Below are 17,191 nucleotides of genomic sequence, written 5' to 3'. Positions count from 1 at the left end.
TAACAGCCAAAGGGTGCCTACTCAGAGCAATTTGTCACCTGGGAATGAACTGAACGAAACAGGGCATCTGTCTCACAGCCAGCATTGGACCAAGCACAATGTCATTTACAAAAGTGTGACCAGTAACAGAGTTAGGCCACCCAGACTTGCTTCATCACATGCCAGAAAAAAAAAACAGTACAGCTGTTCAGTAAAATCACAGAGCAGTTATTCCCCTGGACATGAAAAGTAAAATAATTGGCGGACTTGGTCAAACGTGACCTATGTTTCCTCAAGTTTTAAAACAATCCGCTGTGAAAAATCATCAGCTAACAAGACTTAATTAATGAGTTACTGTTTGCTGCAGATCATGTCATATGACAATGATCACATGAATCAAAAGTGCTTAGGTATTTATCTCTTATCTCATTTTTAGTTTTGACTCTTATTTTTGTAATGCTTTCATTTGAATCATTGATGATCTGCATCTAAGGATATGACAAGCGATGTACAATTTCTTAAAATTGTCAAAAACCCCTATGAAAAGACCAAATCCAACAATGTTTTGGTCCATCCCTCAATACTTTCCAACTTCCCTTCATTCTCTGTGTCTCTCATCCCTAAGGCCCAATGGAACCAATTGAAAATGTACATTTTTAAAAAGAGGTCAGGAATAAATACTTAAATACTAAAAACAGCTGAATACGGGTGGGTGTATTTGTATCGGGCTCAATTCTCAGGTCTCAGGAATCTCCTGGACTGTTAAATGGAGCTCTGTGGCACTTAGAAAGAGGCTCATTCAGGCTTTGGCTCCACAGGCAATGCTTGTTAGTGACACCAGTTGTTATCAAAAAAGAACAATATATAATATGATGAGCCTTATCCTTGCATTTGTTTTCCTTTTCCTCCAATGCATGCTTAACTAATTTGAAGAAATGAACTGGAAACAGAAAAATATACATTCTGCCTAAAAGATGCTGTTTCCCTCTGTAAACAGGGCTTAGATTGGACAGCCTTTGAACTCCAGACATATTGAGCCCTTTGGAATGCTCTATTCCCCCTTGACTGTGAAGCACATGTTTAAATATCAGTTACACTCCCAGACCAAGCTAATCCCACAGTCACCACAGAAACAAAGGATTCCACATAATTCCTTTAAAGTATGGAAGGAAAACCATCTCAATTACAGAAATGAAAGGAGTGCCTAGATTCCCAAAACTCTCAATATTCTCCATCTTTTAACCTGTCACTATTGAGGAGTGGAGTCCCCAGACAGGCTATTACCAACACGGATATGTCCTAGCCCAGCCATGGCAGCAAAGCCTACTCTTTTGCTTCCCTGCACTGAACCACAACCGTATCTAATTAGCATAGACACTACCTTTCTGATCAAGTCAAAGCATTCTCTCTTGTTGTTTCAAATGACGCACCATGAATTTAAAACAGCCAATTAGCGGATGCGTTTCCCCTGGTATCGAGCTCACAAAGTCTTTGATTGAAATTCTGCTGCACAGCAATACGGCAGAAAAGTTTAACTGCCCTACAAGCATCCTGTTACTCTTATAATGGATTCATTTAGGTGTAGTTTGTACGTGGTTTTTGTTTTGTTTTGCAACATCTTTCATTGCCACATGGCTAGGCTGTTGGAATTCATCTCAGTACAGATGGAACAACAGTGACAAGCTACCACAAACAGTGCAAACGTTAAAGATATACTGAGGGTGCAAAAAATAAATAGTGCACGACTCCAAAGAGTCAGGTCAGGACAATCATTAATGTTCATATCCGGTTTGACAAAAAATTTATTCACCAAACTTTTTTTATTTAGAAAAAACAAACCAAAAGAAAATGTAATTGGTGTGAATGCTGAAAGCGAGGCTAGACAAGGTGAATAGGGTCACATTTTATTTATGTATTCATAAGTATTTTTAATCATCAAATCACTTTTAAAAAATCTGGATGAAACTGAACTTGAATTTAAGAATTTCCTTGGCATTGCAGTTGTTTTGCAGATTCATTGTTTTTACTATGCAGCATCATCTGCATGCACAGTTTGTACTGTCACACGTTGACTGTATCCTGCTGCTGAATATGAATGTTAATATGATACATTTAATGTAGGTATGATCCTTCTTGCTGCAGAAAAAACTGCAACTTTACAAGTGTTGGTACGTGAACTTCAGAGTAACCCTTGCTTTAAAACAATTTCCTTTTTTTAATTCCTTTTCTAAACCAAATCTTTGTATTTTTCTGTCTATTTTTTCACGACCAGCTGTTGCAAGGAAAGTCCATTCCTAAACTGGGATCACTGGACCAGATTGAAACGGGTAGCGGAGACGCAGAGGCACGTTACAGCGGCGACTGTGATGACGAGGACGGTTGTGCTGGTTCAGGTGGTGGCGAGAGTAAGAGGAAAGTCCCCAGAGTCTCCAAATGTAAGTCTCTTCTTTTTGTAATTTTATTAAATAATGAACCAATTAACCAAGTGAAGAAATGTATTCCCAGCAGCCATTACCAAAAAGACCCAGATTTTGCCCTCAGGAGGTAGAGTTAAATTGAATTTCACGTTCAAGCGAAAATTAGCATTTATATTGTAAGGAATTGGGTGCAATGCTTGACATATATGACTGTTTGGATGTATGATGGCATTGTGCAGTATTTTGAACCTGCAACTGCATTAATTGTGTAAGTACAAGGGATTTGTATATCGACTTGCCCAGCAAAAGAAAGTAGTTTAGCTTAATCTGGTACAAATAATTGTTAAAAATCAGCAATATATGTAGCCTATACATATACGTATATATACATAGATATATACAGTATAAAAAGTTAAGCACATGTTTGTTCTTATGCTTTTTAAATCTGCTTCATTACCATTTACCTTTTTTCTTTTTAAAGAAGCAGAATTTGAAAATAATGTTAAATTTGCGAGGACATTGTAAGGTGCAGTTGCGTAACACTATATTTTAATAAGACATGCGCCAGTCTCCATTTTATGACAGCCATAGCAATAGTCATTAAAGATAATAGTTGCCATGGGGAAATTATTGCAATCAAGGCCCGTTACTTTAAAAATTATTGCTCCTCAGAGGATCGGTAAGCCCTGATGAATCACGGTGGTGGAGCTTCATTTTGCTACCTTTCACACTCTCCTTTTTCCTCTGCTCTCCATCAAACATGCTAACAACCTGATTAATCACCTCTCTCATTTTGCCTACGGCGACAGGGAGGAAGGGGGAGAAGGGGTCATCCAAACAAGCCGTTCTATCCGTGTAAATGTTTCCTTTACTGGCTTGTCAGTCTGTCTCCAGGCTTCAGCAGCCCAGGCTCAGGGAAGCTGCTTAACAATCGCTCATCTGAGGCTGTGGGGAGACTCTGACATTTATCACCGATTACGCTAGAGCCGCCCTTTCCTTGTCATAGGCCAGATCAGCCTGTCTCCCATATTTATGGCCCACTGTCTGTTGTGACCTCTGTCAAGCATGTCCCTAGCTGCCTGACCCTCACACAAGACTGCGGATTACCCACTTGAACCAAACCCTATGGTCAGTCCCTGCAGGCCTCTGCATGTTTTGTGTGCTATTATTGCCACATGTTGTTAAGGGTTTTTTGGTGTAGATATTTTTCTATGCTTTTACCGTTGTAGTTTAAGGTGGAGTCAGTGATTCTGGAGAACACTTGTTGTCCAAATCACTACTTGGCAAAATCAGTGATCATCTACTTAGCTACCTGTCTGTATTGTTTAAGGGGAAAACATATTGTCTTAATATACAGCCTAGGCTCTGTTAAAACAAAAGGTTTGTTCACAAAATAGGCCCATTGTAGCGACATTCCCATTTACAAAGCCTAGCATGTGTTTTAGCAGTGTTTTTTCAGCACACACACAAGATAACAGAGTTAGCTGATTGTGAGGAAACATTCACTGATTTCAGCAAAAGAATGTTTTGACAACAAGCTTTTACCAGAATCGCTGACTCAACTTTAATTAAAAAGATTAATAGAATTTGCCAACCCAAGATACATCAGCATTAAAACATATTTTTTTGTTTCTTTTACTGAAAAAATCTGTCTTTCACAATATGAAGCAGATTGAAGTAAGGCATACTTACTCTAAGTACTTATCCATTTTATTTTATAAACAGAAATAACGAGCCCTCAAATTAAACCGAAGGAAAATACTGCCCCTGGACTCCAGTCTTAATTGGACCTTTCTTTATAGAAAACCATTAAAATCTGTGCATCTAATGTTTTTCTTGAACATACAGTAAATGTGTGGATTATTTTGTGTTTACTGCAGGAACACTTTTAATTTTAATATAGGAGATTTAACCCAAAGCACCTGTAGGAGTGAATAAAGGTCACACAAGCAACCCACTGTCTTCTTAATTATTCTCCATCATTATTTTTTGTACCAACATAAACATAGACTTGCAACACTTTCGGACACTAACTGATGCCATTTGGCCACTGTTACGAGACTGTCAACAATAAACACTTGGTCATTGCCATTTACACAAGGCAATGAGGTTGGCTGACAGATTTTTACAATTCCTCATATAAGTATGTGTTGTAAAAATGTAAAACAAAGATTGTGTGGATGAATACTTTTTTTTCTGGTCAATAATTACAAAATTGCTCACATACAAAATAAATATAAATGTTTCATAGACTTTTATGTCTAAGTCTATCACTGAGAGGAGTCGAAGTTAGCTCAAGTACCAGTTACAGAGTTAAAGCAATTCCATAATAGCCGTATAGAAATCCTATAGTTCAGTCTGGCCAACTTATGCGCAATGTATTGGTCAGTAAGTGATGGATATGTACAGCAATGATATTTGGTGTCTGATCTCGTCACGCCGCACAAGAAAGCAGAAAGCTCAGCACAGCTGGGAGTGGGGAGTGATGATAACATTCCCTTGAGGGAACATAATCCGCCGGTATGGACGCCCCCCACCTACCCCTTTGCAACATCAGATTGTGGGGGGACATTTCTGTCACTTTCTGAAACCCACAATCTGGCTGAGTACAACAATATGAATGCCTTCCAGGAGAGGCTGTGAAAATATGAACTGCTATCCCCATATTTCAACCATATAGCGCCTCCCACCTCTCTTTGATGGTCGGACAGCATGTCAATCATAACCCTTCCTGTGGACTCAGAGCCTACAGGTGCATCATGCAGGAGTAGAGATTGGTCATTTTGAAATGATATATGAACGGCAGCAAATTGTTTCATGTGTGGGCCACTTAATACAGAAAGTACAATGATCAGCATTAGTGCGGCAGTGGAGCAGGGCGAGGGTTTGCTGTATCTGTGATGCACTGTGATCATCACAAACCTTTCATTCAATCTGATCAAACAAGCAAGTGCAAACCTACTTCAGCTGCTTTCAAATGCTTTGACAGTCAATATATTACTACCTTCATTATCCATGGTTTGAAAAGTATAATTCCTTTAATTGTATTTGTTGATACATTTGAGCGGCCGCCGAGACATTCAGATGTTTAGTCAAACATCTTAATGTAGCAACCTGGGTTAATAAATTGGCTAACATGAAGCTAAACACATTAGTGGCGATACACTATTAAGGAACTTTGTCAAAGAGACAGATAATACAATGTTAAACACAACTACAGCACCAGGAACAAATGCAACCACAGAAGTGCGTAGATCCACAAGGGTGAGATAAAAGACCAGTGTGTTTAAAACATCTCACCAAACAGATAACAGAACTTTAAGTAACACAACACTTATATTGGCAAGTGAATGATATCACAGGGAGAATGACAAACCCATGTGCGAAAACCATTTGATGTGTGGGATGTCTGCTGCTAATTTTTGTTTATACAGTAAAGTCTGAGTTTATAAAACTGCCTGATATATTTCCAGCTGCCATTTAATGACAAGCGTACCAGTCTATCAAAGTAAATCTAGAGCAGTGATATCGCCATCCCTGTGCAAGATACTTAAACACCATGTATAATTTAATTTGATTTCTTTATCCGCAATTATCCATAATCCCTTTCTTTTTCGTCTCTGATGTTTATCAGCAGAACATGCTTAAGATAGATCAGGTTGATAAGGAAATACAATGGGAGAAGCTCAATGCAAGCCTGATTTAAGGGATTATCCTCATTAAGCAGAATTACTGTGTGAGAACGCTTTGTGACAAGAAGCAACAATGCGAACAGGGTAACCTTCAGAAAATTGTCAAGGTTTTTAAAATGTTTGTCAATTGTAGCAAGTCAGTTTTTACTGCATTGCAGCTCAGATCTCAGAGTCATTGTCTTGATAATATGACATTAGGCTGACCGTTTTTTTTTTTTTTTTTTTTTTGCCAAAACCCAGAGCATTGCAAGCACACTGTGGAAATAGAAAAGGATTGTGTCACCTCATGTTGTCCTACATGGCAGTGCACTGACTGCTCTCAGCTCGACAGGTAAAACAGACTGAAGAAAATTCAGGGATCCAAGAGATATCAGAGGGAGCCTGTATCCAGAATCTTTCATGCATGTTTTTGCTGTTTCACTAATTGGTTTATTGAACATGCACAGTCAACTTTTCCTCCTTAATGAAATTAAATGAACATTTAACACAGCACCTCAATGTTAGAACTGTTGTAAGACCACTAGATTGTGTATTGCAACATATTACAGTGCATGTAAAACATCATGACCAGGATCATTATTCCTAATTATATCAGACATAATTGGTATACTCATTAAGAAAAGCTATTATGCACCCCAGGTCTGTGGAGCTGTGTGTTCTTTGTGGAAGTGTTAAAGGGTTTAAAATGTGTTTTTTTCTGTGTAGGCTATTTATTGCACAAATACAGATGTCGGTTTACTTTACACTCTCAAATAACGAAAAAGAGGTTTTCCAGAACTTCATTTTGTTAGAAAATATGAGGCACGAGGGTCTCAGGTAGTTGGGATGAGAACATTCTACTTTATGATTGAGCATGATGGGATAATTACACACCTGGTTTAATCACATAAAAACCTTGCCTAGATCACCTTTGAATAATAAATTCAGTTTTGCCATTTAAGCCACGGTGGCTTATTGATCTCTACACCGTTGTGTGTTAATAACAAATAAATTAGCTTCCACGCTAGCTGCTCAGTGAGGCTGTACTTAACACATTGCTGCACTGGAATGAATGCTACCATGCTAAGCTGGTAGTATGTATACGCTAATTTAACTTGATAACATAATTAATTTAGCTCGTTATCGCTACAACTGTTTGACTACATGGTGGCTCTAAATTGAAATTTATAAGATCACCAACATTACTGCAATTCATCATAAGGGGGTCATGAATGTTGGTACCAAATTTAAATAGGAGTTCATCAAATAGCTGTTTAGATATTTCTCTCAAACCACAATTGTGTACGATTCCTATAGCTAGAACCTGTGTACATAGAAAATGAGGAAATCCAGAGGTTTCCCTCATCTGCTCTTAATGCAGATATACTAAACCTTGGCTATTTGTGACTTGTCGACAACGCCTGCAGTGGAAAACAACTGAGATGCATTCTCAAGCTCCAGCCCCAACAGGCAGCTCTATGCCTCTTATCTGGCCTGGCGTGGTTCAGCTGCAGACACTGTGACTGCTTGCAGCGTTAACGTTGTACTGCAAAAAGACACTTGTCGGACACAGTGGCAGCAGGAGAGACACAAATCGATTTGAACCAAGTAAGCACAATGAAGGGAATGGGAGAGGCGCCTCACCATGACTCTTATTAATTAATAGTGTCTCAGCAGGAGAGTATTTGATGTTACTTGAGCATCTACCCTTATAGTCCAGTGTTAAATGACTGATAGCTGTTGCATGAAGAGCCCTTCTGCTAGCTATCGTCAAGCGAAAATTGCTATTGAAGCATGGGGGCGGAGGTTTAAAAAATAAAAATAAAACATATCTGTAATATTTCAAGGTGCTCTATATGTTGCGGCTCTAAATGAGAGATACAAGAGATAGGGAATTACAGCAAGGCCACTTTGTTGGACATCTACAGTAACTTCCAGTAATAGGTCGATCACTGGAAGCCATTTGGAGTCATGCTAACGGGCCCTGTAATACGTTGCTGTGCCTATTAGATAGATCTTTATCCTCATTATAGTGTGAGATCAAATTGGGTCTCCTGCTGTGACTCCTGCCCTCCTCTGTGGAAGTAATAATGGGATCAAAATCATTAACAGCAGTGTGTCTCATAATAATAATAATTTTTTTTTACCAATGAACCATACAGGATAGACTCCTAAGTTTTCTTGTTCAAATTAACCCACTGAACCTATGAATAAATAAATAATTAATTAAAAAGGTTCATGTCTCAGGAGGACTGTACCATTACACCTTTCCAAATAGTGCTAAATGTATGGTCACATCCTGTAATGCCAGTTATCAAGTAAAGGCTGAGTATAACAATGAAATGCATAGTACAAACAGTGAAGTATGCGTCTCTCACTAGATCGGTAAATTTAGGTACAGTAAATTTTCTGAGCTAAACTGACCAGACAACTTCAATTGTATTATGCTCATCATTTCCCCAGTTGCTTTATTCAACACTGTAGCTAGTGCTCATTACTTTTGCTTTCGAGAAAAAAATTAAAATGTATTAGGATTTTTTTAAATGAAAAATATAAGAAAGCTCCTATTAAAAACAAATTCCCAAATGCAACTAAAAATAAGATCAGAGATATGCTACTGTACGGACAGCTTTATATTCTCTTTTGGTATTCATGCAACCATATTATGAGTTGTTCTTAGTAAAAAATAAAATAGAATACTTTATAAACACATAAATTAATTTAAAAAATAATGCCATTTGTCTGTCTTCTTGCTGGGTGGGTTACACACCTACTGATGAAAGAAACAAATGAATGAGTTACTAAATTCCTACTTTGACTCCGACAAGACAGGGCAGTACCGATCACGAAAGGATACCCACATCACAAACTGCATCCTCACCAGAATTTTTTTTACTTGTGATGTTGATTTTTCAACCATGTCGATCAGCTTTAGTAAGGGAGATAAATCATAAAGTTAAAACTCAGGGCAGCACTCATGGCTTCTTAGAACATTTCTACAAAGCACTAAAGACTTTCTCAGAAACTCAAAGGCTTTGTGTAGAATACCACTAAAAGCTTCCTTCAATGTTGATCGCACAAGTGACTATAGCTTCTCCATAGCAACCTGTATAGAGTTGAAACCGCTTCATTCAGATCAAAACACTGAGTGGATAAAGGTTCACAATGGGGGCTAGTATCAATCATCATGTCCACATGCAGAAGCCATTACGCTGTATGACGGGTGGATCTACATTAATGACTCCGGGAAGCCATTTGGAGTGGAAGAATGTAGCAAGCAAATGAAGGGAGAATAATTGGAACTGAAGGGGTCAATTATCAAAAGGCCACATGACGGACTGGAGACAGGACAGGTTTAGAAACCAAGGAAGCCAAAGAAAAAGGCAGCAACGTCCAACGTACTTAGGTCTCACCTCAACATATTCAATATACCCTACTAACTGTCAGATATTCACCTATTATAGGGCAAGCAAAATAATGAAAAGAGGACTCAATCGTTTAATATGAAGGAGAAGAAAATCCTCACAGTCTTCAGAGGACTCCAACCAAAAGTCCATCACCCTGTGCTGCAGCAGGAGACAGTCGAGGTGAGTGTCAAGGACACTGTATGAAACACGAAGCATTCATGAGTGCATTAGTGAAATGGCTCCTGTCATTGGCAGACAGATGAGGTTGCTGCCAGAGATTGCCAGAAAAAGACACCATCTGCCATCAGGGTGGTACAGAGCTTACAGTGCAAATCATTTGATGAGAAGAATAATGTCTAATTCAGCATTTCTTTGGCAGTTGCTCCATCTAATTGATTACATTTGTACAACTGCAGGTAAAAAGGTGATTAGCATTTTCAAATCCCATTTATACATTGTCAATTTATCATGCTTGTGACGGTATTGAACAATGTGACCGTAGGTGCTCTCATTTAAGAACTAGTCCAGAAACGGCTAACAACGCCTAACTTTGTCTTAAACAATGATAAACAACCAGATACGTCTGAATGTCCATACAACAGTACTTTTTTGTTTTGATGATTGAAGAAGAACAGGTTTTAGCTCTTTGACCAACTAGCTGAGGTCGTCCCTGCAAACCAGCTGAGAATACTACAGCTTTTAAATAATATTAACACCTGGATCTAGATGTAGTCCCTGGTTTCTCTGGTTGAAACACATGTGTAGTTCCTGAAATAAAAATGTTATATCCAACGGATTCAGCTAGAGTTGCAATAATGGTTCACAGTTCAGGAGTTCTTGGCCAAACACACACTCCATTTGCTGCTTGTGCTGGGGAGCTCTGAAACACTCCAAAATTGGAAATAAGATGTGCAGTCTCGTTTGTAAACACTCTGATGCCTGACACCTATATATTTGGAAATAAAAGTCAGCTAATATACCTTTACTTAAAATATGAATCCCCCATTCAACTGCGGACTAACTATTTTCTTCAAAGCTATAAATGGGCTTGTATGTTTCCATGCTAACTTGAGACCAGTTTGTGTGTTCATGTGTTATCTGATATGTGCACCTTGTTAATGTTGCTTTCTGGGTTGAATTGAGGTTACCTTGACATGCCCTAGATACTAAACTAACTTAAAAAACATATTTACTCATCCACAGATTGTTGGAGGTTTTAGAGTCACTGTGGGATTAGTTTATGTAATCAGTCTCTTGTGATTCGTCATGAATGCCTCCTCCGTTTGCTCTGGGGACTTTTGTAACTCATGGATAATCATGCACCTTTCTCTTACTCAGCCTGCTTTCAACTATTAATCTATGCGAGTGACAAAACATCTTAGACTTTATTTGTCCTACAGATATCTAAACGATTTGATAGTACATTCAAGTATGACATATAAAACCTTAATGCAGGTTTTCGACAAACCACAGTAAGGTCATAAGAGCCCTTGACTGTCTGGATCTATATTTATAATTTTGCAAAGTATATAATATCATGGATGTAGTTCACAGACATATTGTATAACCAAACTACCTACTACTTTTCAAATGCTCCAGGCACAGCTTTTTCTTTAAAGTTTTAAGTCCTTGTCCAAGTACACCGAGAGAGTAAAAATTATTTTTGTCACAGCCACAGTTTACGAATAAGAAAATGTGTACCGTTTTACATAAGTAAGCCGCAAAGCAGGCAGATGAAAGCATACAGATTAATATCTGTGTATTAACATATGGACACGGCTCGGATTGGATTTTGTTTCTGATGAAATACGCACCTTGTATGTGTGCTTTGAACGTCATGGCCTGCTTCTAACTCATACCGTGCTTGGATGAAAATAAAATGCAATTGCTTTTTGATTTGCCATAGTAAACATAATGACATTTTTATTCCAGAATAATAGAAATCTTGCCTGTTCTTTATCATTTCCCTTCCAGGTGTTTGTGTGTGTTTTTTTTTAAAGCAACGCTTTATTTAACCACAGTATGTTGTCCTTATCTTCTATGGCACATTGCTGTTTTTCAATCATTTCCATACTGTGCATGATTTAATGGCTGGCTTAATGAGCTGTGGCTTGCATGTGGAAGGACATCTAATTGTGTTAATGAACCATGAAAAGGTCAAGCACACATCATTGTGTGTACGGTTTTATTAATCAGTTCAGTGTCAGACACAGGGCATCAACCAAAAGTATGCTTTATCAATAAGCACAGATGCTTAATGTTTCATTAAGACAACTTATTCTCGGATGGGCACAGCGAACCAATCAACACTGACCCTCTTCTTACCGTCTGTCTACTCCTTATTTCAGTGGCTCTTAACTTACTGTCTGCTACCACGCAGATGCTTTCAAGGCTATGTCAGGCAAACATTTATCTGTTGCAAATTGAATGATCTCAAAATGGTACAACAACCACTTTCCTATGATGATTTACTGAAATGAAAAATCTAAAGAAAATCTTATTCTATAAGACCGTTAAACTATCCGCTTTACTCTGATGCCGACTGTTGAGATGATTGTGTTTGCTTTTTACTTCCACCATTGCCAACACTAAATTCTCTATATCTCCAAAGTGGGCACCATACCTTATTTTTGGATTTTCCATCAGGTATTAATCAATGTTATTGGTTTAATATTAGGTTGTGCTCACAGTCACACTGGGTGGAAGTATTTTAACCTTTAAAGTGAAAATAACCCATAAGAATTCACATCCATGCTAAAAGCTGTGAGGCTGTAATTGTGCACAGTAGTGCTTATTTCAGCATGCTAACATGCTTACAGTGACAATGTCAACATGCTGATATTTAGTAGGTTTAAGTTTTATCATGTCCACCATCTTAGTTTAGCATGTTGGCAAACATTTGCTAATTACTGTAGCACTAAAGAGTCAACTAATTAGGATATGTCCTCTGGGGACCATGAATGTCTGTAAACAGGTCATGGAAATCCCCAAAAAAGTTTAGATAATTCAGTCTCAACCAAAATGGGGGACTGAACATCCATCCATCTAGGCCACACAAAAGAACATTAGTGGTGTGGGCCTCAGTGATTTTCTATTCTGACATCCAATTCCCTTTCCATGGAGCACCACTTCAGGTTTAAAAGTATAGGTAGGAAGGTGGTCTGCATCCACTTCACCTACAGTAACACAAGTCACCATTTTCCCTTGTGTCAAAGGAACATGTCTTTTTCTAGATACATTTTGTCCGCAATTGATTACCTCTGAAACCAACCCTTTGTTGTGTCACAGAACTGTATATTGCAGCAGCAACGTGACGGGAGACTGACCCACAACAGGGTGACATATGACAGGCAGGTGTTGTCTCCCCTACATGTCCTCTGAAAATTTCACTCAGCCTTCATCCTCAGACCTCCAAGGTCAACCTTAGATGTGCATCAGCAGTCTGGGCAGACCCATGCACTGCACTCCCATCATCCCCCCTCTCTGTCAGCCTGTCCTGCCAAACTATGTGTCTGCTGTAAAAGCCCTCAGCTAGCCCTCGTTCTCAATAGTATGCACACCCACAACTACATACACAAGCATCCGCACACACACACACACACACGCACACACATACACACACACTCGCTGACAGAAACACGTCAGGTGAACCGGTGAAAATCTGAGGCGCAAGGAACAAGGTGTCTGAATCTACTCAGACTGATGTTCTGTGTTGACCTTCAGTGATAATGGATGAGGAATAATGGAAAAGGCTGATAGTCAGGCAGGGATTCATGTTTGTCATGGTCACGAATGAAGAGGAGAGGTTTGATGATGTTGCTCTCTGAGGTTAAACTTTCGTGATTTATTGCACACCAACAGCTGCATACAAGCATTATCCTTTCAAACATGCATTTGCAATGGAACCTTGTCTGGCTTCAAATAAATGCAGCATTAATAACCTGTTTTTGATTGCCATGTCCAAGGTCTGCATCAGTGCACTAGAATAAGAATGAATGTATCATCATGGCTTGCAAAACGCTTGTACTCTGTTTCAAACCTCCATTTACAACATAATAATTGAAGTTTTACTGTAAATTAAAATACAAAAATAAGCATTTAAATGAAAACGTAACTTTTCTTTAAAAAAAAATATCCTACTGGATCTTTACATACATTTTGCATAAAGCACATTTGTTCAAAAGTGTTAGTATCCCTTTTGTGATTTATTAATGATAAAATAAGGTTGACCCAAAGAATATAATAATCAATAAGCTTTTCCGTTTAGAAACATCCACTGGTTCAAACTCGTCAAATCGTATGTTCTGCTTCTTTTCTTTGTAATGTTTAACTGTACATTTTGGACCCTTGGTTAGACAAAACAAGCAATACGAAGACTTCTGTTTACGCTCCGGGAAATTGTGATGGACATTTCTTAATACTTTTTGTATATTTGATGGACTAAACAATTCACTAATTCTTTCCATTTCTCATCAAATATAGTTCCTGTGACCCATTACACAAAATACTCCTATTCTATACAGTAGATGGCAATGTGAGTCTTTTTTTAATTTCTGAAAACATTAAGCATGTCAGAGCCTCACTATAGTAGTACATTTTCCTCTGGCTATTCCCCCACCCATCCCCCCATCCCCAGGCATGAATTCACACGTTGTTTTTTCAGGAATTTTGATTTTGGCAATCCATTGATGCTGCTTACCTCTCATTGCAGCACATATAAAAGGTGCTCTGTTGGTGTTGAACTCTGGTGACTGTGACGGCGAGTGTAGGAGACTGACTTTATTGTTATTTTCTTGGGCGCTTCTAGAGATAATGAGCGCTTTGTAACACGGCCCATTATCCCGCTGGAAGTATCCTTTTGAAAACTGTGGTCATGAAGCGATGCTCCTGGTCAGCAGCGGAGAATGGTGTAGCATTTAAATGATGCTCAGTTGGCATTAAAGGTCCTAATGTGTGCCAAGAGAGGCACTACTCACAGAATGACAACACCATTACTAGATGGGATACTGTTTACGTAGACCAACACGATGCAACACAAATCAATGGTTTGAGGGTCTTTTTCACTATTGCGCTATCTTGGTTTGGTGAACATATGTCCTCTGTAACCTCATTTACTTCTCATTAGCTGACAGCAGTGGAACCTATCAGGGTACTTTCATGCTGCAACCCACGCATTTTCAAGGTTTAACAAGATGTGGCATTGAACTTTGCGCTTTCATTCATGTACTTGTGGCCTTCCCGTTTGCCTGGACGACTCTTGCCAATTTCCTTTGACGTCTCTCCTTGACTAGATGTTTTCACCCGCAAAACTGCTAGTGACTGCAAATTGCTTTAGTCCTTTAGCCATTCAATAGTGATGGATGTTACAGTCCACGTCCATCTCAGGTGGGAGCCAGCTAGATTTGGCAGCAGATGTCCTTCCTATCATTCTTATTAATCAAACAGTAACAACCCTTTGACCCTGTCTACATGCTCTTTTGTGTTGAGTTTCAACCACACAATTTAGAAAAGTCGATGGATAATGCTTATGTAAGCAAGTTTAAATAAGGTGGAGTGGAGGTTACCCCTCTGGCCAAGCTTGGGTCCAACAATATTTGTGCAAGAGCTCTCTCTCTCAGACAAAATATTATCATCTGAATTAACAAAATAAGCTGCGGACTCCAAATAAGATGGCGATAACCATCTGGAACAGAAAATGTACCAGTGTCAACAATATTGAAACCACACTACCCTATCAGTCAGATAACAGAGAGCTGATACGTGTTGGTGATCTGTGATCCCCCTTTGGGAGTCACATTTTCTTTCTTGACCCACAATGAGTAATTTTCCACATCAGAGTGATTGAATGTCACAACACTGTGTGCGGCTATCGAACAATCTCATTTCTCTCAAATCACAATCACTTAACACAGAGGACACACACACACTGTAAAATGTAATGGAGTCATAGAGTTTTGAGTTTTGATTTTTTTTGTTGATATTTTGATCAGCTCTCTTGCCCTTTGAGCAGTTCTGTAGCTGGATTTCCTACAAGTACAACATTTTGTAAATTGTAGATAGCTTGTTTTTAAGTCCCTACTAACAGTACTTTGAATAGAAATGTCATGAGTTCATGCTCAAGCAAAGAATCTTGCAGAATTAAAGCAATTTGAGAATACAGTTTTCTCACAGAAAAAACATCAATTCAGAATAAAAAACAGAAGAAGGTTCCCTTTCAACTTGTTAAAGTGAAACCAAGCAAAACGTGTGAAAAAACCTTGTCAGTTTCCGCTCCTCTGGCGCTGTCGGTTTAATTTAAAACTGCAGTAATACATCTGTTGAGGCTGCTGTTCTATTTGGCATGCAGAAAGTACAAACAGCACTACTTACCTCTGAGAAACTTAATCTGGTGGAGTTGGTTTGCATGTCACACACATAATCCTCTGAAGCTGAAATACCAAACAGAGTCCTACAGTAACTGGCAGGATAAACTACTCTGAGAAGAAGAGATTTAGTTTGAATTAGAGCTCCCTAATAGATAGTTGTCGGTTCATAGTCACGTGCATGTTGTACTCACAAAAAAAAAAAGGACTGTCCAATCAGAATAGGAATTGTTGGAAACACCTAAGCAGTTTAGCATTTGATGAAATTACATACCATATGCAGTAGACCCTCGTACTGAGCAGCCCAGCAGATTAGGAGCCTTATCAAAGCAAACCATTTTACTAGCTTTTGTGCTTTTTCTTGGTAGCAGGAGAGAATGTTTGCCATCTCGGGCCAGTGATTGGGGGAATTGGGATTATAGGAAAACATGGCAAAATTGGAGCAGTTATCATAGGTAGAAGATTGTTTGTGGTTTCTGTTTTATTTTCAATTCCTTTTCAATTAACTTTGGGTGGTCAAGGCTGCATGTGCTTAACACAGAGATAAATATTTGTTTATTTGTTGTTAAAATCATATTCATATTTTTCTAATAATGTGAATAAAATATAGAATGTAGAATTAGTCTATATATGTGTCTACCTCTGGCAAAGCCATGCGAAAATATAGAGCACAGTAATAAAGCAATTAAATTCTTAATTAAGACTCATGTTGAAAGTGTTATCTCTCCAATTGCTTTTTTGAATCACATTGTTGAAAGAAGTCTTGACGTTGCCCTTTATTATGTATCTCCTGGATATGGCCTACCAAAGCACTAAACACTGCAGAGGAGGCTTCACTATTACATTTCACATTTCTGTTAGTGAAACATGTTTAAATCTGCCCAAAATTGCATCCACATTATGTTTTGTTTACCAAAATAAAGGGAAGATGAAAATGAATGTATTGTTTAAGAGCTTTAACAAGATTCTGTAGTCAATGTCAGTTTTGCTTCTGTGGACACCATCAGAGCCACATCTTTACTCCTCTTGTGTGTTTTATCTGTTTCTCTAAGAATGACAAAGCTCACTTTTGAGTTGGACAAGTCGTTGCAAAGACAGACTGTAGAGATATTCTGTGGTGGATATAATCGAGTTAGGCTCTGAATTAAAATAGTTTTTTGCTGATTTTTGTCTTGATTTGCTTCTTATTTGTATCTCATGGACATGTATGTTTTGTCACCTTCTCAATTTAAGATACTGCTGTTTGCTATCATCTGCATCACCATGTGAGCAAAGAAGTCTGTATTCAAGTTACCATAATTATTATTATTTAAATTTAAGTGGAATAAAAGCTTATACTCCCTCTAAACTAATTA

General features: G+C 38.4%; 1 protein-coding gene across 1 annotated transcript in view; it reads left to right on the top strand.

Moving 5' to 3' along the window:
* Positions 1-17,191, top strand: part of gpc5a (glypican 5a) — a 113,089-nt gene that overhangs the window by 70,318 nt on the left and 25,580 nt on the right. Inside the window, exon 8 of the mRNA XM_080026376.1 lies at positions 2,252-2,414. Within this exon, the coding sequence (XP_079882502.1) occupies positions 2,252-2,414 (163 nt within the window). The remainder of the gene's footprint in view (positions 1-2,251; positions 2,415-17,191) is intronic.

Source organism: Ammodytes marinus (assembly GCF_949987685.1).
Source record: "Ammodytes marinus genome assembly, chromosome: 1".
Taxonomy (NCBI): domain Eukaryota; kingdom Metazoa; phylum Chordata; class Actinopteri; order Uranoscopiformes; family Ammodytidae; genus Ammodytes; species Ammodytes marinus.
This window is presented reverse-complemented; position numbering and strand designations above follow the sequence as displayed.